Raw genomic sequence first — 27,157 nt, 5'->3', positions numbered from 1 at the left:
AACAGCTAAAAATGAATAATCTTAGTGTTTTATTTCTGACTCCTAAATGGCAGCTTCTTATACAGCCAAAGATCAGGAGGCTGCCATAATTAATAAAGACCAAACACCTTCTGATTGGAACCACTGCATTTTTATTTTGTACTATAAATAGAATTCCCCTCTATTCCCCATTCCCTTACACAAGTAAATGAAACATGTAGCTGCATGTAACTCCATCCAGGAAAACACCAGCACTAACAGCTTTTAACCACGAGTGAAGGAGCTGCCTGTGGGAGGCCCTCTGCATTGGGTTCCCTTGCATGCTGTGCGCAAGCCCTTGTGTCTGGTGGTTCTGCCATCTCTTCATGTCCTTTTCCTTGACCTCTGGGGTGTGTGAATGCTCCTCCTGGATCAATGGCTGGTGCCATCAAAGTACACCTTCATTCTTCCCCAGCAGCACAGGCACAGAGGTGAACAAATGGTGGTGGTGAGTTTTGATGTGGTGATTCTGGGCTGAAACCTCGGCTTCCACAGAGCTGGTTTTCTCAGAGGACGAGCCCATCGTTGTTCACGGTCAGTTGTTCACGGTGGGACTGTCTGGCTTATCAACATGCAGCTGATGTACCCAGCTCCTGCCGGTCACCTCGGAGTCACCTGGACCTTCAGTCTCCTGACACGGCTTCGTACACGACTATGTGAGTAAGAGTTGAGGAAACTGCAGGTTCTACTGAGTCTTTTGGATTTGAGGCACTTCACTGTCCTAAGGCTTTCTCTTGTTTTCTGGTAGGTAGGGAGGAAGAGGGGTTTCAGGAGGTTGGCAGATGTTTTCCACTACTGGTGGTGTTTTCTGCAGTGTGTGACAACAAGCAGTGTGGCTGCATAGCATGGCTGGGGCAGAGGCTGTAGCAGTTTGGAAGATGCAGAGGAGGGCGAGGCTTTGCAGTGATCTGGATGTCTGCAAGGTGCTGCAGCTCTGACTGGCTGCTCTTGAAGTGAAGTTTCTAAAGTGGAGCGAGCGCTGTGTAATTGCTTCCGGACACCAAGACTGCCAGCTCCTGGATGGACATCTCCTTGTTGAGGTAACTGTCGTACTGGGCTGTGGTGAGCCTCCCGCTCTTCAGGGCGTCCTCGATGGAGAACTTCCTGCCAGACTTCCTGTCGAGGATCACAGACGATTCCCCGTTGGGACCCTTTATTGAGATCTCCTCCCAGTCACATTCCTGGCTCTTCAGTTTGACAAACAGGCTCCATTCAATGAGGCCGAACACGTGAGCTTCCTCTGGAGACATCTCTTTTCCCGTGTCGGGGTCAATGACCACGATGGAGCGCCTCAGGTGGTTCTCTCGTTGCTCCCTCTTGATGGCCACTGTCTTCAGGCGATTCTGGAGTTGCTCAATCTCTGCATCTTTTTCTCTGGATAACTGCTTCAGATCCTCTAACTCTCTTTCTAAAGCTTGGAACCTGGAGTCCAGGTTTATTCCACTGTCCACATGGGTCATGTTTCTCAAATCCTGAGCTTCTGTTGCAGTGAGTTCAATCTCTGACTGCAGTCTCCTTGTTTCCATCAGTAGGTTCTGTTTCTCGAGGTGGAGTTTGTGGTTTTCCTCCCTTAACAAGTCTAGCTCCTTTGACGACTTGGAGTTGTTGAATTCCACCTCAGACAGCCTGGTTTCCAGGCGGTTGAGATCTGCATCCAGCTCCCTCTTGCGCCTACTTTCTTCCTCCAGGTTGCTCTTCAGCTTTTGAATCTCGTACTCCGTGTCTCCTTTGTCCACTTGGACACTCTCTGAAAAGACCACTTTCTCCTTGACCTCCATCTTCTCCAAAGAAAGGAGCTTCTTTCTCAGGGCTTCTAGCTCAGTTTGCAGGACTTGTCTGCGGTGCTTCTCTTCTTCTAACTCCAGCTTGAGGAGGGAGTGCTCCTTCTCTTGCTGGGGATCTTGCTGAAGGATCACTTTCTGTTTCACAGTCACTCGTTCTGTCGTTTCTCTTTCCTGTTCTTCCAGCTCGTTCAGCCGGATCCTGAGCCTCTGCACCTCCAGCTCGGCCTCCCTGCGGGCCTGTCTCTCCTTCTCCAGCTCCTCGAGCTGCCGCTCCAGCTCGGAGCGTCTCCTCTGCAGCTTGCGCAGCTCTTCACGGAGGCTGTCAATCTGTTTCAGTTCGCTCTCGATGCTCTGGGAGAAGGAGTTCACCTCAGCTTTCAAGGCAGGATCCTGCTCATACTTCACTACTTCCTGCTGGACCACTTTCTCCTTCACTTGGGAAAGTTCTTCCTCCTTCAGTCTTACTTTTTCTTCTTGGAGAAGCCGTTCCCTCTCCAGGTCGATGTGCTTCATTTGTTCATCTGCCAGCTGCACTCGCAGCGACTCTACCTCCTCTCTAGTCTTGGGGTCTTCCCGAAACTGGAGGATTTCTTGAACAACTTCCTTCATTTGCACTTGAGGTTTGGTGTCTTTCAAAGCTTGTATCTCTTGTTTCAGCTGGTAGATCTCCAGGTCAGCTCTTTCGATAGCTCTGGTCCTCTCTATGATTTCCTCCCGGAGTCGCTGTAGCTCCTTTTCGGTTTCTGGATCATTCTTGTATTTAATGACCTCCTTAATGACTTCTTTGACTTCTACCAGGGGCCCTCTGTTCTTCAGAGCAGCCAGCTCATTCTGGCAGCTCTTCAGCTGTTCGTCCCCACCGCGGTACCTTCTCTCCTGCTCTACCAGCTCCAAGCGAAGGTTGGCAACTTCGTTCTCAGCCTTGGGGTCTGGGCGCACAATCTCACGTACTTTCTCCTGAACAACCACCTTGGAGTTCTCCTCCTCCAGCAGCTGGATCTTCCTGAGCAGTTCAGCCTTTTCCCGCTCATTGGAGCGGCCCTTGGACTTCTCATCTTCGTACTGGTGCCGGAGCTCATTCACCTCCCTCTCAATGGCCAAATCTTTCTCCACCTTCAGCACCTCCTTGACGGTGATTTTGCCCTCGGCGATGGCCCGTTCCTTCTCCAGACGCTTGAGCTTGTCCTGGAGGAAGCTGAGCTCTTCCTCGTGCTTCTGCCGAAGGGCACTCTCCCTCTCCTTGGTCTCCTGCAACATCCGGAATTCCATCTCCAGCTGGGGATCATTCTGCAGCTTCAGCACCTCCTTCTCTGTCACCTTCTCCTGCTCTTTGTTCTTCTCACTGGACAGCACAGCAATTTGTTGCCGTAAGAGGATGACTTCACTCTCCCTGGTCCCTTCCTGCCTCCTGAGCTCTTCCAGTTCCTCTTTGAGTTTCAGGATTTCAGCAGCTTGAGCCTTATCTTGTTCAATCCTCAGCACCTCTTTCACTATGTACTCCTGCCCTCCTTCCCTCTTCTCATGCTCCAGGACTCGCAGCCGGATTTTAAGAGCCTCCAGCTCATCCTGGAGCGCCTGGTTCTTGCGCTGCTCCTCTGCCAGGTTTTGCTGCAGTCTGTGGAAACTCTCCTCCAGCTGGGGGTCAGGCACCTTCTTCACCAGTTCTTTCTTCACCACAGTTTCTTGGGGCTTCTGGTTTTGCAGGTGGACAATGTTGTTTTGAATGGCTTCAATCTCTGCCTCGAGCTGTTGTCGACGCTGAGTCTCATCCTCAAGCTCTTTCTTCAACTTCCAGACTTCTTCCACAGGTCTTACAGACTTTTTGGTCTGGGCAGAGTCTTGTGTCACCTGAATCTCTGGCTGCTGTTGTTGGCAAAAAGATAAAAAAGAATTAGTCAAAAAAATCCAGTTAATCACACTTTTGGTGCTAATCATCACAGAATCATTTAGGTTGGAAAAAATCTCCAAGATCAAGTCCAACCTGTGACTGATCCCCACCTTGCCACCCAACCCAGAGCACCAAGTGTCACATCCAGTCATTCCTTGGACACATCCACCACCTCACTGGGCAGCCCCTTCCAAGGCCTGACCACCCGTTCAGTGAAGAAATTTCTCCTGATGTTTAACCTGACCCTCCCTGTTTCTCCTTGTCATGTCCCCGTTCCCTGGGAGCAGAGCCTGACCCCCACCTGGCTGCACCCTCCTCTCAGGGAGTTGTGCAGAGCTACAAGGTCCCCCCTGAGCCTCCTTTTCTCCAAGCTGAGCCCTTTTCCATCTCCTTCAGCCCCTCCTGGTGCTCCAGCCCCTTCCTAGCTCTGTTCCCTTCTCTGGACACGCTCCAGCCCCTCCAAGTCCTTCTTGTCATGAGGGGCCCAGAACTGGACACAGAACTCAAGGTGTCTCAGCAGTGCCAGCACAGAGGCACAATCATTGCCCTGGTCCTGCTGGCCACACTGTTCCTGACCCAGACCAGGAGATCAGTGCCTCCAACAAAGCAACAGGAGGGAGTTGAGCTATGCCAAACTCTGAGCAGGGTGCATTTGCAAACAGACCTCTCTGCAGGTTCCCAGCCTGAGAAGTTCTGAAATGTTTGCTGCTGTCAGAACAAAGCTCTGAGCCACAAGGGACACTAACTCTGCCACAGAATGGCAAACAAAGAGTTAAAAACTAGATGGAGCTTCCTAGGATGAGTGGGCAATGGAACTGGCGGGTGGTCTGTGCAATCTAAGTGTCTGCTGATTAATGCTTTAGGGGGACAGACACCAGCTAGACTTGTTCCCAGTTCAGGCTGTATTGGCAGAACCCCACATGTGCCATTCACACGTGTCCTTGGGTCCTACACGTGTGTCCCTTCTATCACCTTGCTCCTGTGATCACTCACCTGCCGCAGGAGGCTCTGGGCGAACTCCAGGTTCTGCAGCCTCTGCTTGTTCACAGCGTTCACTTCTGTGTATTTGGCTGCCAGAACAGCTTCCTGCAGAGCAAAAACATGTTGGGAAGAGCTTGAGAAGGCCAGAAACAATCAGGCCCTAAAACTGGTAGTTCTGGGTGCTCCTCTAAAAACCTACAGCAGTGAACTGCCGAGTTTTGGGAGAGGGATTCTCATGCACAGATATACTCATGGTCATATTGTGATTTTTCTACTCAAGCAAAAACAGGTGCAGTAAGAACCAGGTGAGGAAGCAGAGGAAGAGCCAGGTGGACACTTTTGCCTGCCTCTATAGGCAGGATGAGTTTGAGGTAGGTAGCAAATAGATCCTACATAAGTAAGGAGCTTGTGGCCTCATCTCACTGTAAGTATTTCTTTCTTTGGTGGTGAAATCTCTCTGAAAGTCTAGAGAAGGGAAAAACTTCCAGGTTTTTGGCTTTTCTCCTCCTTTTTCCCTTCCAAAAGTGTTAAATCCAGCATTTTCCCTCTCTCATTCTGGCCAGCCCGGTTTAAAAAAATGATGAAAAATCCCTTCCTCCCGATTCCCTGCCCTTCCCTGTGGTTCCCTGTGGGACCAAGGTCCCCACTGTAAATATAGGTGTTTTTTCAAACTCCCAGTGGTCCCAGTAAGCTGCCCTCTGCTTTAGCTCTCCTCTGCCCAGCCCTTGCTTACCTCCTCCTTCACTTTGGCAGCTGGGGACTGCAGCCTGGGCTTCTTGCTGGTGTAGCCATTCCGGCCATTCTCGAGGTCCAGGATGGACCGCAGCTTCTCAGCTTCCAACTCGTAGTCCTGTGAAAGACATTCCCAGGAGAAATGTGAAATTACTGCATCCCCTTCATGCACAGGCTCCTCCTAAGCTGCCCAGGCTTTAACAACTTCACCCCTTGACCCATTTTTTGGGAAGGCCACAAAACCCCACCGTCGGCTCTGGAGCCAGGCTGGGAGAGCTGGGGGTGCTCACCTGGGGAGGAGAAGGCTCCAGGGAGAGCTCAGAGCCCCTTGCAGGGCCTAAAGGGGCTCCAGGAGAGCTGGAGAGGGACTGGGGTCAAGGGCCTGCAGTGCAAGAACAAGGGGAAATGGCTTCCCACTGCCAGAGGGCAGGGTTAGATGGGATATTGGGAAGGAATTGGCCCTGGCACCGGTTGCCCAGAGAAGCTGTGGCTGCCCCTGGATCCCTGGAAGTGTCCCAGGTCAGCAACTTGGAGCAACTTGTGATAGCAGGAGGTGTCTCTGCCCATGGCAGGGGATGGAATGAGATGGGCTTTAGGGTCTCTTCTAACCCAAAGTACTCTGTTTCTCTGTTCTCTCACAGGCAGAATTTCAGTCCTTACCTTCACTGCCTGCTGGTACTGCTGAGCTGTGGCAGAGACCTTCTGCACCTCCTGTTCCTTGCTTGCAATGTCACTGAGCAGTGCCTGGGTGCACAGAGATACAGGTCAGAGGGAACACAACATCCAAGTGCATCCTTCAGCCTTTTTGGGGGTTACCATTAAATTCACAACCCTGAGAATTCCAAACTCCTTGAGCAGCCCTGCTTTGTGCAAACAAGGCACAGGAGGACCACAGGACCTTAGAGCACAAGAATAAATCTAATAAACATTTATATTTTTCTATTTGATGTTTAGAAGCTATCTAAATTCTGTTTCTTTTAGTCTTGTTCCCTCTTCTCTCCCTGCGGAGCCCAGGGTGCTCTGGGAATTACCGCTTGGCTCTTGAGCTTCATCTCCACTTGCTGGATGTTGTCAGTCTCCTGGGGCTCGTAGTTGGGGATGTTGCACAGGAACTGGTTCACCTTGTCGTAGTTGGTGCGGTAGTTGGAGTAGGCACTTTTTGCTTTCTGCAGAGTTTGTGTTCTGTGGGGGAAATCAGCTCAGCTTCAGTCCTGTCCCAACTCCCATGCCTGCTGCAGACACCTCTTAACCCATCCCGCTTCCCCTGCTCCCTGAAGACATGGATTTGAGCCAGAGTTGTTTTCTTGGCACCTCTGTTGCAAGAGAACTAATCCTTGTTTTCCCAGCTCTACCCAGCCAGCCCATGCCAGCAACCTCCTCAGACCTCCCTGGAAGCCTTTTTACAACTCCTCCTTCCCAGGACCGTGTTGTGCCTCCCCCAATTCCAGCGTGGCTCCACCTCCACAGCAAACATCCCAGCTCTGCTGCCCTGGAGTCTCACCTGTGGTCGATCTGCTTGCTGAGGTTGTTGAAGCGCTGGTTGAGCTTGTAGAGCTCTGCCTCCTGGCGCTCGATGTCAGGGCAGTGCTCCTGGAACTTGCTGGCCAGGGTGTTGGAGCACGTCTTGGTCCTCTGCAGGTTCTGCTCAGCCTCACTGAGCAGGAACTTCTTGGACTGGAGCTCACTGCCCATGGCCTGTGGGGAAAAAGCAGGAGAGGGGGATTCTCTGGGGTTTCACACTGTTACCATCCACATTGACTCCAGTAACTGCACTGGAGCTGCAGGGCTGAGCTGCAGCAGTGCCACCAGTTGTGGAAAAAAACAAGTTCAAGGCTTACATGGTAAGCAGAACCACTTGGTAAACCTGACAGGGAGAAAAGCTACCTCTTACTCCCTCCTCAACCTGCTGACCTTTAAAAGTAACCGTGCAATGTGCAAAATAGCTGCTGCTCCTCATGCCAGGCTCAGATCCTGTTCTTGCCAGTGCAGCAACTGTGGAAGGAGCAATGAAAGCTCTTCCATGTTAGTGTGAACTTGGGATTTGATGGAAAAGCTGAAGGAGCACAGAAAATTCTGGCCTAGCCAGTTCTTGGTCTTTCTATAGCAGAAGAATTGCCAGTTTGGGTACTTTTTCCAAGCAATAACTGTTCTCAAAGCCTTGCCAGGCCCATCTTTCCAGGGTCAGGCCACTGTGTTGCTTTTCCCAGACCATTTTATCCTTCACTTCTCTAAGAATCACAGAAGGTTTTTAGTTTGGAAAAAGACTTAAAGCTCATCTCATTCTATCCCTGCCATGTCCAGGGACACCTTCCACTGTCCCAGGCTCCTCCAAGCCCCATCCAACCTGCCCTGGACACTTCCAGGGATCCAGGAGCAGCCACAGCTTCTCTAGGCACCCTGTGCCAGGGCCTGCCCACCCTCACAGGGAAGAATTTCTTCCTAATATCCAAGTCAAATCTTTCCTCTTTCAGTTTAAAACCATTCTTCTTGTCCTGTCAGTATCTGCCCATGTAAAAAGTCTCTCTCCCTCTCTTTTATAAGCCTCTTTTAGGCCCTGCAAGGGGCTCTGAGCTCTCCCTGGAGCCTTCTCCTCTCCAGGTGAGCACCCCCAGCTCTCCCAGCCTGGCTCCAGAGCAGAGGGGCTCCAGCCCTCAGTGTGTTTTCTCTGGACCTGCTCCAACAGGTCCATGACTTTCTTGTGCTGAGGACTCCAGACCTTAACACAGCCCTGCTGTGGGAGGGTCTCACAAGTGTAGAGAGGGAATGAGGAAATCAATCTGCATTAGTCCTTTCATCAAATCACAAGACTTCAAGTGGCATTGGATTGGATTGTGTTGGATTGGATTTGAGGATGGGAGGTGTTTGTGTCTGAAGTAGGTGGGGATCACTGCAGTTAAGGTGAGTTCTCACCCCCAGCTCGGGGAGGCAATCCTGTCACCAACAGATCCAAACTTGTGAGTTGAGCAGAAATCCCCACAGCTTTTGGAAAGTGTTTGTGCAGGTGCAGCACACAAACAGGGCAGGAAACTTACCAGCAGCTCTTCCTTCTTCCTGTCCACCACCCTCAAGTCCTCCGGTACCGTGTCATCTATGACCAGCTTGTTCTCATAGGCTGACAGCAGGTCTCGGCCTTGCTGGAGGCTCCTCTCCAGGCTTGTGGCCACCTCAACTCTGTAAGGACACAAGGAAGGCGTTTAAGCACACCTGCACCCTCCTCCTGCAGGATCCTGCCTTAGGTCAGGCTCAAGCCAGGATTTAAGCCATGACTTACTTCTCCTGGGCAGCGCTGAGCAGCTGCACCACGCGCTCGTACTTCTTATTGGTGTTCTCCACCTTGTTCCTCACCAGGGTCGCGCTGCCCGTGTTGGGCACGGATTCGATGAAGGCCTCGCACTCCTGGATCTTCCTCGCTTTCTCAGGCTCGATCCGACGGACCTCGTTGGTGATGTTCTGCAGGAGGAACAAAGCCTTTAGAGCAGCTGAGCCAGGACCTGGTGGCTACAGAGGAGCCACACTTGGCTCTCCAGGGCAAGGAAGGAAGTCAAGGCTGAGGATTTGTGTTTGGTGGAAGGTGCCTTCCAGCCCTGCAGAGCACAAAAGGATATTTTTGGCTGACTCTTTTTTGACCTGTCTCTCCTTAGCGAGGACACGCCAGCTGGGGAGTGGTTCCCAGCAGCTCCAGCTCTGTCAGAGACATGCTGGGCTCATCTGGGCTGTTGGGCTCTGACAGATGCATCCTTGCCTGGACATCAAAGTGCTGCAGGCAGCTGGGGCAATTTGCTTTCTCTTGTGGTAGCACCTGGATTTTGACACAGCCCTGGGCAAGTGATGTAACCAGGACCTGAACTTCCTCCTAAACCAAGGGAGGTTTGTGGCACGGAGCCTGGCTTAATTAGGGGTCTGAAAAAGAGGAAAGGAGCTGGTTGCTACTGGCACTGGAGCCTGGAGGAGCAGGTCCACAAGGAGAAACTGCCTCGGACCACAAGGGTTTTCCTGTTCCTCTCTGAGCTGGTGATAGCGGTGGCAAAGCTAACTGTGCTCAGATGATAGGCAGGATCAAAACCTGAGGGCTTCTCTCTCATCCTCACAGCCACCACCTGCAGCCATCACCTTTTTCCCATTTGGCTGAGCTGGGCCAGAAGCAAGGCAAAGGTTTTGGGTTTCTGAGGCTGCTCATAGGGCTGCTCCCGATCTCTACTGGAAGAAGCTGTGAGCATCACTCCACACCCCATTTCCAGGGCTCAGGGAGCACTTTGAGCACCCTTGGCTGTTGAGAACCCTGCTGGAGACCCTTTGGGAGCAAGGTCTCTGTCAGGCACCGTCCCTCAGCTCCGCAGCCCCACCTTGAGGTCCTTGGAGCGCTCGGTGCTGTCCTGCACTGCCCGGCTCTGCTCCAGCGGCGGGCGCAGGTTTGCTGTTATTGCTTTCTCCTGCTTGTCCAGGTCACTGTTGACTTTCTCCAGCCCTGCCAGGAGCTGGCGTCCCCGAACTGATGCAGCATCTGGACAACAAGAGGAGACCAGATTAAAGCTGGTTGGAGTTGGGTGTGGGCTCAGTCCCACTGGCAAGTGCCAAGCCTGCTGCACTCCCCGAGCCTGGCCTGCTGTGACCACAGCCTGGCTGTTCTGCCCCCCAGCCATCCAGCACTGTTGTCCCCAGGACCCTTAGGAGATGGGAACATCTCCATAAAATGCTCCACCACCTAAGTTCAAGCCTTTTTGTGCCCCAGGCTGCCCTCCTGCCCCACACCTCCAATGCTGTCTGCCTTCAGCCCCTCATAGCGCTGCTGGAGAACGTTCTTGCAGTTGTTGGTCTTCTCCTTCACGGTCACATAGAGCTTGGCAATTCTGCAAAACGGGACAACAGGAGGTCAGCCAGACCCTCAGCCTCTCCACCATCCCGGCACTGCTCCAGGAAGGAGCTCCAGATCTGGAGAGGTTGTGGGTGCTGCTCCCTCGAAGCAGCCATGAAGCAAGTGGGGGAAAAAGCACCCTCAACCCGATGTTGGGGTAGAGCAGCGTCTTCATTAGGACAGGGGAGGGGCAGCCAGAGAGGTACCTGCCTGCCGAGGGAGGAGTGGGCAGCTCCCCCTGCCATAATGACCCCCCAGAGCAGGGGGAACCTGGGTGGCTCTGAGCCGGCCCCTTGTTTGCCAGGTGAGATCTTGCGGGCAAGCAGGAAGGGCCAGGAGTCCCTCCGGGAGGAAGCCCGAGGCTTCGAGAAGGCAGGGCTTCACTGTGGGAATCAGGGCAGGAGCCCCGGGGCGCCAGACCGGAGTGCAGCGCCGGTGGCAGGGCCTGGGGCTGGGGAAGGCAAAGGCCGGAGGGGCAGCGGGACGGTCCTGCCCCAGGCTGGGGGCACGTACTGGTCTGCCAGGGCTATCGCTTCTGGGTCGGGCGGGGGGATCATGAAGCAGACCCCGGGGGCGCTGATGGTGTCTCCTGCGCTGTCGGCCACTTCCCAAACGTCGCCGCTGTTCCTGTGCAGGGTGTAGTGGGCTCCGCGGCTGATCTGGCCCTGGGGGACAGAACCGGTCACAGCAGCACGGCCGGAACCAGCGCCCGCAGCCGCGGAGGCAGGACCGGCACAGCCCCAAGCCCTGCTCCCGGCTCCCCGCGGAGTCTGCCCCTCGCCAGAAACTCGTGTGCCCGCTCCTCCCTGCCCGCAGCCTGCAGGCACCAAGCCGTGCCTCTTGCGACAGCCACGGCAAGCGAATTCCCACTCGGGCAGAGATGAGGAGGCGTTTCCAGGGCCGTGTCCTGCCTTTCCTTCTCGGAGAAGCAGGCAGCTGAGCGAGCTGGAGCTGCTGGCCCCTGTCCCAGCCCTGCCGCTCCCGTGGTGGCTGCCGGCTCTGCTGTCCCGTCCCTTTGGCCAGCCCTCAGACTGAGCCGGTGGTGGTGGGCATGAGGGGATGTGGACTGGGAACGGCCGGTGGCGGTGGGGCGTTCCTTGGGTCAGGAACACGCCGGGACACCAGCTCAGGGAGCGTGGGAATGTGACAGAGCTGTGCTGTCGCAACATCCCCAGGGTGTGTGAGAGGCAGCGAGGCTGCGTTTCCCCCAGATCCCCACTGCTCCTCGGCTGCAAAACCTGCTCTTCCCACCGGGGCGAGGGCGACCTTTGCCTCGCTCCCCCCGCAGGAGCCAGCACCGCTGCTTGGGAAAACCCGCTCCTTCCCCCAGTGCCGCTCCCGCTGCCGTGCCCGCGGAGCAGGCGGTGCCGCGGCGGCTCTGCCGCTCCCGGGCCGGGGACGGCGGTACCTGCTCGCCCTCGTACTCGCAGAGCGCCTCCACGGGGATGGGCTGCGGCGGCGGCTGCCGGCGGTAGCGCAAGGGCAGGACCTGCTGGCTGCGCTCCTGCAGCGACTTCACCACGGCCTCGTACTTGTCCAGGGCCTTCTCCTGGTCCTGGCACGGGGCAGCAAGACGAAACAGTAGGAAAACAGGGGAAGAACGAACTCCTGGGCTCTCCCAGCCAGGGAGGAGCTCATTCCCATGCAGCCGGGACAGAGGCTGTGCCTTCTGTGCTGAAGGCACCTCCTGCAGCCCTGTGTTCCTGTTCCAGATGCTCCTGCACACTCCTGCCTCCTTCCACAGCCGGGCTGAGGAGTGGGACCATGCCCAGGGGTTGCCATGCCAGCGGACAGTGACAGGGCTCCTGGTGCCCGGCCCACACTGGCATGGCTGTGTGTTGGTGGGTAGCTCCACTCCCAGCTCTGATTCCAGCCCTGTCACAAGGCTCTCCAGCAGCTGCTCTATTTCTAGCCCTGAAGGTGGAGATCCCGAGACGTTAAGTGGGATGGAGCATGCAGGAGGAGAAGGGACAGCTCTTGGGAAGAGCTATCAGCTGTCCCAGGACACCTGCATCAGCTGGGCCTGCTGCAGCATGCTTGGGCTTGGATTTAGGCTTAGGCTCAGGCTCGGGCTCGGGCTCAGGCCCAGCACAGCCCTTCCCAAGTGGGCAATCTCCAGCCCAGCTCATTGCAGCACAGCGAGTTCCACAACCTCCTCTGGCAGCAGGTCTAATTATGCTCCCACCCTTAACGAGCACTAACTCAATGAGAGAACAAATAAAAACCAGCCCAGTGAGCAATTTCGTTGCTAGGGGAGAGGCAATCTCTAGCCAGGGGGGAAGGAAGAGCTGGGGGAAGGCCTGGCACGGGGAGGCAGCACGGCCCTGCTGCTGCCCGTAGAGAAAGCTGGGCCAGGTGCCCACACGGGTGGGGACATCCCTGCGCCAGTGCCATGGGGACAGTGGCTCCTGCCGCTGCCTCCCCTGCAGTCCTGCCTGCAGACACTCACATCCAGCTCCCGGAGGAGAGACTCCAGCTGGTATCTGTCCTTAAACTCCGGGCTGAATTTTAGGTCCAGGTCTGTATCCACCTTCTTCAAAAGCTCCTGAGCATCCTTGGTGTCCTTCTGAAACTGCAGAGAGGGAAAGTTTCTTGTGAGAGAGGATCCTGCTGAAACATGGAGCAGACCCTGCATGGTCTTCACACAGCCACCAGGAGCTACTCTGGGCATCTGAACACCTAGAACACGTGGAGAAAGACGAGGGATCACTATTTCCCTTGCTCAGGACATTAGATCAAAGGAAACAACAACCAGGAAGGAGCAGCTTATTCCATGCAGAGTTGTTAAGTCCCATCTTTCCCTGCCCTCGCTTTTGTTTCACCGGGACAGCATCACCACGGTGTGTGGTGCCACCACTGCCAGCGCCAGCAGAAGGGAGAGCCAAGCCCTTCCACACACAAACCATCCCCTGGGGCAGCTGTTCTGGCAGATCCCCACAAAAGGCACTGCCTGGGCTGGGCACCACGGCTCAGCTTTGGCAAGAGACTCATCGGGTGGTGAACACGCCCAGGCTGTGGGAGAGGAATCCAGCCCGACCTGCTCCCCTGCAGAGCCTCCCTGGCTGTCAGATGCCATTTATCCAGCAGACATCTGTCTGCCCAGCTCAGCTGGGACACTCAGCCCTTGTGCCCGGCTCCCCGGGGGGCAGCTCGGCTTGTGGCAGCTGGGACTTCCTACATGGACCTGTTCTGCTTCCCAGAGGAGCACACAAGCTCTCCCCATGCCCTGTTTGGGGGTGAGGGATCTCTGCTGTCCTGGGGGCAAGGAAGCTGATGCCGACTGTGGTTCACGACACTTCTGCTGGAACAGAAGCTTTCTGCAAGTCATGCTTTGGCCAAGCAATCACTTACCTTTGGTGCCTGAGCAATTATTACTTGTGTTCTATCAGCTCAAGGTGCTCTCCTAGCCTTAAAAATCCTGGTTTTAGAGCACTCCATCTCTTCTACTTAATTTCCAGAATAGCAGGAATTTTTGTATTCTAGGATCTCCTGCAACCCAGCACCCGCTCTCTGGGCTCCAACAAGTCACTGCCCCCAGGATGTGGTACCTTGTGGAAGTCTTCCATGAACTTCAGGTGGCTCTCCTCGCAGATCAGCAGGTTCAGGTACTCCTTCCAGTCGGCGTGCACGGCCTCAATGTGAGCCTGCAGCACAGGGGTGGGAGGGGACATCAGCAGGACCCCCGAGGCAGGAGAAGCCTGAACTGCCCACCAGGAAGTCCCAGTTGCCATCCTGAGTGAGCAGCTCTCTGGCTGCTTCTGGAGCCACCCAGGAGCTCTCAGGGGGAGCCCAGGACGGGAATACCCAAGGCTGGGATGATCCCATGGGAACACAGGCTGTGTGCAGGTGGCACATCCTTGTGTCCATCCTCCCACCAAACAGGGAAGGCTTCCACCATAGTTTATCCTCTCTAGGTGGGCACAAGGTAATTGCCACAGGAATGAGGAAGATGGGGAGAGCTCCTTAGGTTTATCTTTCCTCCTCCTGTGATGTTTACATATCTGCAAGTGAAGGAGGCTTTTTCCCCCTTGGCATCTCAGGAACTAAAGTCACGAGTGGTGTTGGCACTGGGTGCCACTCTGGAGAAGGGCTGACCAAGTCGCCCGTGCTCCAGGGTGGGTGGAGAGCTGGGACCCATCCCTGGTGCTCACCTCGATGGCATTCTTCCCAGGGTGGTTCTGGGCCAGCAGCTGATCCCCATCAGCATGCAGCTTGTTGATGGCCTCCTCCTTCTCCTCCAGCTTCCGGTGGATGAAGTTCTGGATGGAGAGAGGTGAGATATTGATCCCCACGCAAAGGAAGGGGACTCTGGCTGTACTCTGGGGCTGAGCAGCTCCACAAGACAGTGTGCTGTTCTCCCACTGCAGCTTTCACTTTTCCTTCCCTTGCAGATGTTGCTAAAGATGTGACTGCTGCCAAGCCAGCGCTGAGATAAAGGACAGGAGGGTGGGGGAGCTGTCCCTGTCATGGGGACACTTCCCCATCACGTTATCTTTGGCAGAGGTAAGGATTAACCTCACTATCCCTGTACTATCAGCTGCACATCTCAAAGCCCTTCACCATGGGTTGGGGGAGACTGAGGCACGGGAGAAGGAACATTTCCTGCCCCCAACCAGCTCCCCTGGCCCCGTGCCCAGCTCCCCTTTGCCCAGCAGCAGCCGGAGCAGGGCCAGGCTGCGGGGAGCGCACAGACCTCATACTGGCGGCGCCGGCTGGGGTAGTCCAAGTTGTGGTCGCTCCAGTCGTAATGGGTCCTGTCCTTGGCCTGCTGATCCAGCCAGTAGAGCTTGTTGGTGCAGCGCTGCATGTAATCCTGCAGCGAGTTCAGGTCCTGCTGCCGCTGCTGGGAGCCGGCCTGCGCAGGGGCACAGGGACAGCTCAGCCCAAAGCTCCTCTCTGGGGGTCCCCCAGGGCCACCCCAACAAGGGGCTCCTCCAGGAGGGCTCTTCCCCCAGGATCCAGGGGCTCTTACCAGCAGCTTCTGGTATTTGGTTTGGAAGTCGCTCATGTTTTCCTGGAGGAGGAGCAAGGCAAGGGTTAGGAGCAGTGGCTGGAGAGCAGTGCACTGACAGGGGCTTGAGGGTGCAGAGGGATGTGGGTTTAGGCTGGAAGGGGATGTGGTTTATGGGATTTGCCTCATTGTAAAGCCAGAGCCGGCATGCGATGCTGGGCTCTCGAGCTGGGAGGGGATCTGGGCACCCACCCAAACCTGCTCTGGGCTCTAGCACCCTGGATGGTGGGACACCTTCCCCTTCATCCAGGGCTCAGGGCAGGGCTGACCCTTCAGGGCAGCAGGGAGAGGGGCAGGAGAGCTGACCTTGCTTCCTTCCTTGACGATGTGTGGCCCGATGGCCATGACCTCGTTGTGGAAGATGTTGTGCTCTTCTACTTGGCTGTTGACCAGTGGCAGGTCAGTCCCAAAGCCTTTGCTGCTCAGGGCATCCTGGGGTGCACAGGAGTTGGGGTTAGCAATGGGGGAATGGGGTGAGGCTGCCAAGAGCTAGGAAACTCCTCTTGGAGGTGGTCATGGAGCTGAGTTTGGATGAGCTCAAGTGGCTGCAGTGTATGGATGCCCCAGGAGCGTGTGGGTGAAATCAGCTGTGCTGGAGGGCAGCCATGGGAAAACCAGTTTGGGAGGTTAAACCCTTCTCTGGCTAGAAGAGTGTAGGGAGTGGGATGAAATGAAAAATAAAGGCTGTGGAGTAGAGCCTAAAGCAGGTGGTGACTGGGGATGCTGAGGCCAGGAGTGGTGCCACCTTGAGCACTGACTGTGGTGCCACAGCAGCCGGCCTTGTCCCACCACCTCTGCCCCTCCCCTGCCACCCAGCTGTTTGCAGCTCCCAGGATGGAGCTGCCCAGAGGTTTTCCAAGAGCCAGGTTCTCTATGGGGAGCTGCAGGAGTCCCTGCCCAGCTGATGCTACTGGCCAGGCAGTGACACTGCAGGCCCCCCTGGTACCTGTTTCTCCTCGATCACTGTTGACCAGTCGACCTGGGGCTCGATGTGCTGCAGGGGGAAGTTGTAGATCTGGCCATGTTTCACACGCAGGTTTTCCACGCGTTCCTTCAGCTGCCGGATGCTGTGGGAAGGGAAAGGTGAGAGTTGGATGCAGGATGTGGGCATGGGCTGGCATTAGCTGGCATTATTGGTGGGTGTAGCTGATCCTCTCCAGGCTCCCGTGGATGGTGGGCTGTCCTTAGGGGAGAGCCCAGGCAGGATGGCAGCAGCTCTGCTGTGCAATGGCTGGGCAGGGAGAGGGCAGAGGTTCCTGTGCTCTGCCCTCTGCCAGGGCCACTCCCGTGGCTGTGAGCTCAGGGCAGGCTGGACCTGGGACACAGTGTGGGGCACAGTGGGCAGGTGCCACCTTGCCACGCTGCCATCATCTCACACTCCACGTGCCCAGGATGGTCTGGGTCACACAGCCTAACGGGAGTTGGGATGCAGAGGTGACCCCCCCCACTGCAGGCAGCAGCCGAGCAGAGCCCCTAGAGAGGCCTCCCCTCGTCCAAGGGCTCTGGGGACAGTGCCCCCGTGGCACTCACTCCTCTGTGATCATGTCCCCCTGGGGGTGCTTCATGTGCCGGGCCACGGCCGCGTCCCCGTCCAGCACGTAGAGCAGCTTGTCGGACTCGGAGAGTTTCTGTGCTGTCAGCTCCTTGTACTGTGCCAGCTGGCACGCCTTGATCTTGTGCAGGTCCTGTGCCGTGGGGACAGGAGGAAGGGTCACCACTTGGTGGCCAAGAGGTCATCCCACCCCTCTCTCTTGGCACTGGAGAGGAGCAGAAGCTCTGCTGTCTCCCATCCACGTGGGATGGATTTTACTTTCCCCTCTCCTGTCACAGGATCATGGAATGCTTTGGGTTGGAAAGGACCTCAAAGACCATCCAGCTCCAAGTCCCTTGCCATGGGCAGGGACACCTTCCACTTGACAAGGTTGCTCCAATCTCACCGGCTGGGGAAGGGCTGGGGAGCTGCCTCAGGATGCATCCTTTGGGACCAGGATGATTCAGGCCTCTCCTCCTCCACCCCAGCTCCCTGCTGGGATGCACACCCCCACTCTGCACAGTCCTGCCCCCCTGGCTAGGACTGGAATTTCGGGGCCCTGTTGCCCTGGAACACCCTCCCACCCTCTTCCCACGAGCTGGGGCAACCCCAATAACCCTTAAATGACCCTTGCAGATCATCAGAGTCCAGGTACCAATGCAGGCTGGGCAGCCACCCACACGTGCCATAGGAGAGGAGGGGAGAGCCCAGGAAGTGCAGAAAGGTTGGGGCAGGAGGCAGAGGGGAGAGCCTGTGAGTGTGGGACCATGCCTTGCTTACATTTTGCATTCGGGAGTCGGTCTCCACGATGTTTTTCTCCACCTGGTCAGCATTTTTCTGCAGGCGCTCGATGAGCTCGGTCAGCTCTTTGCTGGAGATGCTGGGGAGAGAACGGGGGTCTCGTCACCCCACAGAGGCAGCCACAGCTCCCGGGGGTGCCCGGGGGTGCCGTGACCCCGGGGGTGGCCGGGGGCCAGCCGAGCCTGCCAGGCACTGCAGCTGTGTGTGACTCACTGCTGCCTTCCAAGACTTTCCAAAATACTCAGCCAGTGGTCCAGGAGGGGGTGGGGGACGGGTGGAAACGGGAGCGATGCCTGAGCCTCCCTCGGCTTCACAGCAGGAAAGAGCAGAGCTCTTAGCAGGGACAGGGAGAGAATCACAGAATATCCTCAGCTGGAAGGGACTCACAAGGGTCACCAGCTCCTGGCCCTGCACAGACACCCGAACAATCCCATCCTGTGTCTGAGAAGGGGGTCCAGTGTGGAAATAGTGGAGCTGGAGCAGCAGGGAGGCCCTGGCCCCCATGCCCACAGGGCAGGTGGCCCTTTGGAGGCTGTTGCCCGTGGGCAGCCCCTGCCTGCAGCCCTGCTCTGCCCCTCTGTGCCACGCTCAGAGCTTCCCTCTCTGCAAGGAGTTATTCACACTTTAAACCCAGGAAAGGGATGGATCACACACATTGCATCTCTTGCAGTGCTTTCTCCTGTGCTGGGCACTGGTTTTGCTTCCAGGGTGACACTGGCCAGGCTGGCAGGGTGCAGGGCCAGCCCAAATTTTCCCATCCAAGCACAGGGACAGCGGAGCTGGAGCAGAGGCAGAACAACCCGTGACGCAGCTTCTGCATTGCTGGGGTTATTTTAAACATTTCATCTCATTGCTGTCACTTGGCTGCAAGGAGAGGCTGCAGCATGCCAAGGCCAGCTCCAGGGGTGTGTGCCAGGCACTGCCTGCAGCTCTCCCACCCCTGACCAGGGGCAGGAGCAGGGTGTGCCCCCCAAATCCCCGCAGCCAGAGGGAGCTGAGGCTGCTGGCAAGGCTGGGGTGTCCCAGCTGTGCTGCTTTGCCACCTGGGCTGGCTCAGTCCAGTCCCAACCACCCTAATATGAGCCTTTATGACCTCGTTATGTGGTGGCAGAATTAATCTTTATGTGGCACTTGGAAGTGTCAACTGCTGTTGGAGCAGCTGGAGAGGACGAGTGGGGCTGGCTGGGGAGCAGCATCATCCCAGCAGTGCTGGCTCATGGCACAGAGAGTTCCTGCATCCCCAGGTAGAATCATGGAGTTGTAAAGGTTGGAAAACCCTCTAAGTACATCGAGTCCAACCATTCCCCCAGCACTGCCAAGGCCACCATTAAACATGTCCCCAAGTGCCACATCCACATGGCTTTTAAATCCCTGCAGGGGTGGGGACCCCACCCCTGCCCTGGGCAGCTGTGCCAGTGCCTGACCACCCCTTTCCGTGAAGGAATATTCCCAATATCCAATCTAAACCTCCCCTGGCACAGCTTGAGGCCATTTCCCCTTGTCCTGTCCCTGTTCCCTGGGAGCAGAGCCCGACTCCCCCTGGCTGTCCCCTCCTGTCAGGAGTTGTGCAGAGCCACAAGGTCCCCCCTGAGCCTCCTTTTCTCCAGGCTGAGCCCCTTCCCAGCTCCCTCAGCCACTCCTGGTGCTCCAGCCCCTTCCCCAGCTCTGTTCCCTTCCCTGGACATGCTCCAGCCCCTCAGTGTTGGGAGGGCCCAGAAGTGACCCCAGGATTGGTGCTGCAGCTCCCCCAGGACTCTGGTGCTGAGTTTCAGGACCTGTTCCTGCCTGCCCTGTGTGCTCTCGCTTCAGTGCAGCAGAACAAACTCAAACCCCAGCTCTGAGCTTGTTCCTCCCTACCTCAAACCTGCCCCAGGCTGCAGGAGCCTTGTGGCATCCAACAGCTCCAGAAAAGTTCACACTTCCCTGGGAAGTTCTGGTATGGGCATGGTTTATACTGATTTTTTTCTTTTTATAGAAGCTGCATCATCAGGATGGTACTCAGAGGTTTGTGCTTCTCACTGTGCCTGCTGCCTGCCTGGCACCTCCTGCACCAGCAGCAATGAACCCAGTGGGTATTCCTGGGCACAGGAGACAAGGAAAGGGTCGTTGGGAGTCGTGGTTGCAATAATTCCAGGGATGATTCTCATTCTGTGTTCAATAATCACAGCTGGAGGGTGCAGGGAGATGGGATGTGGGTGGCTGGCTCCTGCTCCAGGGGTAGAAGTAGCTCCTCAAAATCCACTTTGAGGTTTCTTCCAACCTTCATCATCCCACAGAAACCAGGTCAGCAGTCAGGTGGAATCAGTGGTTTGGAGTGGGTGACTGAAATGTGCTGCACGTGTTTGGGTCTCTGCGGGTGATGGTTGCTTAGAGCTGGCATCTCCTGCATCCTGGCAGAGCTTGTGGCCACCAAGGAGCCTTCCTCACCTTCTACCCATGCACTGGGGCCACCTGAGCTTGGAGGGTGAGGGAGGTTCATTATCCAGGTGGGAGCTTGGGATGCTCACTGTGAGGGCCGGGGAGCTGGACCGGCACTGAGCTGGGCACGAGCTGGAAGCTCTTGCTGGTTCCTGTCCCTGTGCCCTGCCTTGGTCTCAGTGACTCCAGCAAGTCCAAGGATGGATCTTCAGGGTTTCAGTGGATCTGCAGCATGGATGGGAAAACCATCCTAAAACCCAGGAGAAGTCTGACCTTTTTCTAGTTCTAGTTTTGACTGAATCCTCTAAATTGTAGGGAGGAAATAAACCTAAGGCAGGGATTTTTTGGATCCATGGCTGTGGTTCAGGCTGCTGATCTGGGGAGCTGAGCCTGGAGCCTCGGCCCAGCCTTTTGCTCACTTTGCATCAGCAAAACTGATCTCAGGTGCTGGAAGTAGTGAGTGCAGCACCTGGCCCTGACCCTCCCCCTCAGGTACCGGCTCTGCCGAGCCCCTTTGGGGTGAGGACGTTTTGTCTGGCCAAGGATGAGCCCCTGGTCCCCTTCTCTCTGCTCCTCTCTCAGGCTGGAGCCACAAGATCTCCTCATCCCTGTCATCACCTGTGCCCTGCCAACCCCTTCCCAAGCTGGGGGTGCTGCCCCTGGACCCCCCTGCCCACCTCCTGCCCCCAGTGACTCCCAGAACCCAGGGCTGAGGCAGAGTCACCCTCCAGCCCTGTGGCACCTGGGGACAGTGACGTCCCTTCTCCATCACTGCAGGACGGGGAGCAGGTGAGGGCTGGGGAAGGGGGCACAGAGAAGGGCCGTCCCCTGCGTTGGAGGGATGGTTGGCCTGTGATCAGAAACTGCAGGTCTGGGTGACCAGGGCAAAGAAATGCAGCCTTGCTCAGAGCGAGCAAGGACATGCTGGGAGGTGACGTGGGCATGGCTGGGCTCTGCTGACACACCAGAGGAGCCCTTTGCTCTCTCCACCTCTGTGGTTTAGGTGAGAGTCACCAGCTGAGGCTGTGGGACAGGGAACTCTCATAAAAACTCCCATGGGAGCTGCACCCCAAACTGCAGCATCGGGGAGCTGCTGCTGTGCACCCTGTCCTGCCCTGAGCTCAGCTGTGCTCCACCCATGCCACTGCTGCTGGAAATGCAGGGATAGCAAGTGTGCAGGAGCAAACAGAGAAATGGAGAATGGGAACCTCTCATCTAAGATCTCTCTTATTTGTGTATTGATTTCTCCACACTTGTCATTTCGGTGCCACTTCATTAACCAGCTTGGACATCACTGGTGTGAGAATATCAGGCCAGTTAATTACCATCAGGCCAATTAATTACCCACCTGTCCCCACCACAGCTGGGGCTATGTGGATAAACCAGAGGAGGAGCACTGTCCCTGCATCCAGCTGGATGTCAAACAGGAAAGTTGAAGCCTGGCTGAAATCTCCCTACCAGGGGATGGAGGAGTTTGGCTTCATCTGCTGCAAGGGGGAAGATGCTGGAGTGCCAGGAAAAGGAGGAATGGCTTCCCACTGCCAGGGGGCATGGATAGATGGGATATTGGGAAGGAATTGTTCCCTGTGAGGGTGGGCAGGCCCTGGCACAGGGTGCCCAGAGCAGCTGTGGCTGCCCCTGGATCCCTGGAAGTGTCCAAGGCCAGGCTGGACAGGGCTTGGAGCAGCCTGGGATAGTGGAAGGTGTCCCCATGGCAGGGGTGGGATGAGATGGGCTTGAAGCTCCCTTACAACACAACCCATTCCTTGATTCTGTGCAGGAGAAGCACAGATTGTTGGCCAAAGCAGTGAGGAAGCCTTGGCTGTCCCAGGAAAAGTGTGTGGATGGGATTGATAGGACGTGGCTCTTTTGGGAAGCTGCCAGGAAGAGCCATGGATGCATCCAGGCTTTGGAGCAGAGCTGCTGGCAGGGGAAGACAAAGGGATGTCAGGGCCAGAAAACAGGCTGGGGGTGACTGGAGCATGGAGCAGAGCTGGGGAGGGAGGGAGAAGGGCCGGATTTGGCCAGAGCCCAGCTGGGATGGGCAGCACACACGAGACTGAGCAGAGCCAGGAGCGAAGGTGCCCAGGGCACAACCCCTGCCAGGCTGCAGCACAGGGGGGGAATGCAGAGCTGTTCTGCTGGGATAGATGAGGCTTTGTTTGAGAGATGAAAAAAAAAATAAATAAAAGCCTGGAAAATCTGGCTTTGCCATTTCTGGAGAACTTTAACATTCTCTGGCCAGGAAGGAAAAAATGATCTCTCTCATGGAAAGCTGTGTTCAGCACACGAGTTGATTTTTGTCAGTGCCATTGCCTGGCTGGGGTGAAGGACCCTAGGTCATTCCCATGGGGAATGGGAGCTGGTTTTGGGGTTTCTCCCATCTAAAGGACCAGGAGGAAACTGCACCCTGGCAGACAGCACTTCATCCATGTACCACAGTTCTGCCCTCAAGACCTTGCTTTCAGAGGGGTTCAGGTGTTTCTGAAGGCTTAGGGGGATTTTTAGGATTCAGGTTTTTCTTTCTTCCATTTTCTTAGGGTTTTGGTGATTTTTCTTAGCATTTTAGTTGTGATTTGTTGGGGTATTTTTATTAAGAGAGGTTCTCAACAGACAAATATGATGATAATTATTGTAATGTGAAACCTTTGCTGCTAAAAACTGGATTTTTCCTCTATTCCTTTTTCTTTTTCTCTTCTCATTAGGTTGCACCCTCACTGGTAAGAGCAGGTTTTGGAGCAAACCTCCCTGAAATCAGTTTCTCCAGGATGTGCAAAGGTCTCGTGCTTGCTGGCAGGTGGTAGAAAATCCCTTTGATTTCTCAAGTTTCCTTTTTTCCAAACAAGGAGGCTGTTTTCTTAATCCCTCCAAGGGAGGATGTTCAGACACTCCTGAATTTTGACCGCTCCAGCTGACCGAGTTCCCTGGGAAGGCTCCTGCTGGGAATTTGTCCCATGAGCCTGATCCTTGCTGGGAGGGTTATGGGAAGGGCTCTGTCCTGCTCAGGGATGCTGCTCTCCTGTCAGGAAACCTTCCCATCCCAGAGGCTTCTCCTGGTGGGATGGCTTGGCCAGGGACAGGGGAGTTGGGTGGGGATGGGGTCTGATCCCACCACGGGGAGGGACAATCAGCACAGCAGGCAGTGCCCACCCACTGCTGCTCTCAATTCCATCCCCATTCAATGGCCATTTACAGAGATTTCATAGAAAGCTCTCCCATGTCAGCCCTGCTGCTGGAGGCCAGACTTTAGGAGGAATTAAACTGAACAAATCCTCCACAAGACCACAGCACAGAGCTATAAATGTCCTTAAAGCTCCCCCAGCCACAGCTCCCACTGCATGAAATTCTCTCATGCTGCATTTAATGACACTGGAGTGAAACTGTGGCAGGGTAGAGAGGACAAGGGCTGGGCTCTGGCTACGGTAATTCAGGTTTGGGAGAGATTAGGATCTGGCTGAAAACTCAGAGCAGAGTTCTGTCAAGCTGCCCACGTCAGGGTGTAGCTGGACAGCAGGGTTGCTGTGCTCAGCCCAGCCTGTTTCAGTTGTATTTATCTTTCCTCGTAGGAATGGTGATATTTTTTTGTAATCTGCATGGAAACGAGGGCAGAAATGGGGCGGGTGATGGGAGGCTCGCTCCGCCCTCAGCCCTGAGCAGCTCCTGACTCACCTGCTGACTCCAGCCCTTCCAAACAGCCTCTGGAAATGGGTGCCAGCCCTGCAGGCAGAGCTGTCCCAGTGCCTGCACGCCCTCTTACCTGGGGAGTGACACTGGTGAGGGTCTCCAGGGCTGGGAGCGCTCCTGGGTGGGTGCTCTCACCCCGAGGATGAACAACTTTCCTGCTACCAGGAGGGAGAGTTTCAGCAGCAGCTGTGAAGGCTGAACTGGTTTTTATCATGAAATTATCAAATAGTTTGAATTAGATGGGCAGGGACACCTTTCACTATCCCAGGTTGCTCCAAGCTCTGTCCAGCCTGGCCTTGGGCACTTCAGTGAGGGCAACTCCCTCACTGTTTCTGCCTGCCAAGCCTGGACTATCAAAAAAAGAAGAAGCCAACCTCCTGTTTTCTAAGCATGGCAGGTGTTTGAGGAACATGATTTGGAAGGAGGCTGATGATTTTCTCCACACTGTGGCTCTGTTCAAGGCTTGTGCCTTCCCTTCCAGGACATACATCCATGTAACAACACAGTGGTCATGGCTGAATTCCCAGGAGACTCAGGGATGAGAGCAGAATAAAGCAATCAAGTCCATGAGACAAAAGAGCAGTCACCAGGATGAGAAGACAAAAGAGATGTCATAATCCTCCAGGATCCCCAGCCAAGGCCAGGAGATGCCCAGGGCTGGGTGGGGATGGCTGCTGAACCTGGAGGCCTCGAGCCCAGGCAGATCACAGAGCTGCAGCAGATATTCCTAAGGAGAGACTTGGGGCCTGGTGCTGCTGGATGGGAGTTTGAGGGCCACTTTGGGGTTGGGACAGGGTCACATCCAGGGGACAAAGAGTTATTCATGGGGAGGGGTGCCAGTACTGTTCATGCTGTTCTCATCCTGGGCAGGCTTTGTCCCGAGGCTGAGGAAGCCACCAAGGCTCCCATGGCTCCTCTCCAGGCTCTGACCTGCTGCTGCTGGACGATGTTCCCTGGGCAGCCCCTGCCTCCCGCAGCTGAGCCCGTGGCCCTGGCTCCCGGCGGTGGCAGGACACGCTCCGGTGCCCCTCTCTCTTGCCAAACCGGTGCTGGGTTCTCGCCCTGTCCCTCGGTGCTTTGAAGGCTCCGTCACGGGCAGCGCCCTGGCACCGCGCCCTGCCCAAGGCGCAGCCGCTGCGCAGCGCGGCGGGCCGCGGGATGAGGCCGCGCTCCCGCGGTGTCGAAATCCCGGTCCCTGCTGACGGCGGGGGCGGGCGGTTGATTTTAGGAGTGTTGCTCTGTTTTCCTGGCAGCAGAGCTGGGCGGGAGCCGCCTGGGAGCCTGGCAGTGCCTGGAGCAGGGGACGGGGCAGGAGCTCCTCACTTCTTCGCAATCCTTCTCCAGCAAGTTGTTCAACCGGTCGGGTACCGGCACCGGCTTCCCCATCTTGATGGTGGGGCTGTTTCCACACGGTGGGAGTGTTCCCTGGATTCACAGATGTTTGTAAACTCCAAGGCAGGAATTAACAAATTGAGGCTAATAAGCACAGCTCTCCCCGAGGTGTGCACGGACAGCCGGGGCGCAGGGAGGGAGGGAGGGTGGCCCCGGGCACAGCCCTGCGCTGCTTCCTCAGCCACCACCAGCCAGAAAAACAGAGGTTTCAGCCTGGCCCGCAGCCTCCGGAGGTGCTTTGGCACCTGCCCAGGGCCGCTGGGCTGCAGGCAGGGCGGCGGAGGGAAGCTTCTTCCTTCCTGAGCCGATCCCCGGCGGATGGAGAGAGCACGGGGTACCCAGGGCTGGCAGCGCAGCCCCACGGTGGGCACCCCGCACAGTGCAGGTCTGTCTCCTGCTTCACAGCATCCTGATGCTCCCGGAGCCCTGTGCTGCCAGCCCTGCTGCGGGGTTTCTCACTTTCCAGCCGCCCACTAACTCCCCCGAAATTCAGAAATGCGCTGGGTATTGGCACCATCCTTCAGCTGGGGCAATGCCGGGGCCACCAGGGAGGTGCGGAGCCTCCGAGGGCTCCGTGCCACCCCCGTCTCCTTCTGCCTGCCCTCCCCGGGGCAGCATCTGACAGCAGAGCACGCCCCGGGCTTTGGGAGCCTGGGCGGCCCTGCCGAGCCAGCCGGGCTGCCGGGGGAGCCTTCCCCAGGGCTGGAGCCTCAGCCCCAGGAGAGGGAGCTCCGCAATCCCCTGTGCCAGGGCAGCAGCGGGCAGAGGCTCCCCTGGCGGGGAACACCCTCCCACCGCCACGGCCCCGCTCCCGTGGGCAGGGAGCGGCCAGGGGCTCCCCTGCTTGGGAAATGTCGGCGCCTTCTGGGCTGACTGGTCCCTCTCTGGCTCCTCGAAGGCACCTCAGCCCCTGCACCAGCTCCCCAGCTTCCTTCCCAAAGGAGGATTTTTGGGAGAGGGCGGCTGCTCGGACTCCACCAGCCAGGACTGGTGCCGGTGGAGAGGAATGGAAGGGGATAAACAGCCACGGGCTGGGATCATGAATCCTTGAATCACTCAGAATCCTGGAGCACTCCACATGCTCCAGAGCCCCTGCAGCTCCTCTGGGAAACACGGGACACGTTTCTGAATGAATCCCAACATCCACCTATTTAGAAAAACATCCCGGTGCAGGCAGGGGCTGGGGACTGTCCACCGTTCAGCCCAGAGAGGCTGAGCCTTCCGGGGAGGGATTTTTACACCTTTTCCCTTTTATCAGTGACCTTTCACAGGGCGCATTCAACACGCTGCCTTTTTTTTTTTTTTTTTTTTTTTAAACCAACCAGTACCACCGAAACACATCCCCACCCCGTCAGAGGGAGCCGAGGAAACGACGATGGACCAAATCCTTGGTCCGGAGGGAACAGGGGCGAAGGAAGAGAACAACCAGACTATTTTTCCCTACGAGCTAACCCAGCACACACCTGGGAAGCGAAGCTGGAGCTGCTGCGGTGGGAGGGGAACTGGGAGACACAACCTCTGTGCCCACAGCCGGCGCACGAGATGGACCCGGCTCGGGGAGGAGCTGACACTTCACGGGGGGGGCCAAACATCGGAGTTCCCACACGGTTCTCAGGGGCTCTACCTCCACTCAGAGGGTGCCCGCACCTCGGGAATGTCACACTTCAGGCTTCCTCACCCACTCCTCGGGGGGTGCCCACACTTAAGGGAGTCCACATCTCGGTGGTGCCCACACCTCCAGGGGTACCCACTCCTTGGGCGGTGCCGACAGTTCGGGGATCCACACCTCGAGGGTTCTCACTCTCGAGGGTGTCCACACCTGGGGGGATTCCCACTCTTTGGGAGGATTCCCACTCCTCGAGGGGATCAGCTCTGCCGAGCCCCGGCGCGGAGCGGGGGGGATGCTGCGGGACGGGATCCGCGGGATGGCGGCTCTGCTCGTCCCGGGAGGAGCGGGTCTGCCCGGGGCCGGCTCACTCACCTCTTCTTCTGCACGGAGGGGCTGTATTTCCCTTTGTTGCGCTTCCTGAAGAGCGAGTGCATCGCGTCCCCGCACGGCGCCCGC

General features: G+C 56.5%; 1 protein-coding gene across 1 annotated transcript; it reads right to left on the bottom strand.

The window, feature by feature from the left end:
* Positions 1-108: 108 nt before the first annotated feature.
* On the bottom strand, positions 109-27,157 carry PPL (periplakin). Its single transcript, XM_053957788.1, has 22 exons — positions 27,074-27,157; positions 17,578-17,677; positions 16,797-16,951; positions 16,213-16,333; positions 15,573-15,698; positions 15,228-15,269; positions 14,949-15,110; positions 14,407-14,514; positions 13,804-13,899; positions 12,705-12,827; positions 11,664-11,810; positions 10,769-10,920; positions 10,153-10,250; positions 9,747-9,904; positions 8,675-8,853; positions 8,436-8,574; positions 6,905-7,098; positions 6,435-6,585; positions 6,064-6,147; positions 5,405-5,521; positions 4,684-4,776; positions 109-3,665 (listed from the first exon to the last, which is right to left on the bottom strand). Exons 1-22 carry the CDS (start codon positions 27,133-27,135, stop codon positions 981-983), a joined length of 5,292 nt encoding a protein of 1,763 aa, XP_053813763.1. The 5' UTR covers positions 27,136-27,157; the 3' UTR covers positions 109-980.

The sequence above is a fragment of the Vidua chalybeata genome, chromosome 16, assembly GCF_026979565.1.
Source record: "Vidua chalybeata isolate OUT-0048 chromosome 16, bVidCha1 merged haplotype, whole genome shotgun sequence".
Classification (NCBI taxonomy): domain Eukaryota; kingdom Metazoa; phylum Chordata; class Aves; order Passeriformes; family Viduidae; genus Vidua; species Vidua chalybeata.
The sequence above is the reverse complement of the archived record's forward strand: the minus strand, read 5'-3'. Positions and strand labels throughout refer to the sequence as shown.

Bases quoted from the DNA above. Each gene is read 5' to 3' on its own strand.
- PPL (XM_053957788.1), bottom strand. From the start codon at position 27,135: ATGCACTCGCTCTTCAGGAAGCGCAACAAAGGGAAATACAGCCCCTCC. The intron at 12,828-13,803 runs GTACCACATCCT...CCCTCTCTGCAG, and splicing joins TCATGGAAGACTTCCACAAG to TTTCAGAAGGACACCAAGGA. The intron at 3,666-4,683 runs GTGAGTGATCAC...TGCCAACAACAG, and splicing joins CCCAGAGCCTCCTGCGGCAG to CAGCCAGAGATTCAGGTGAC.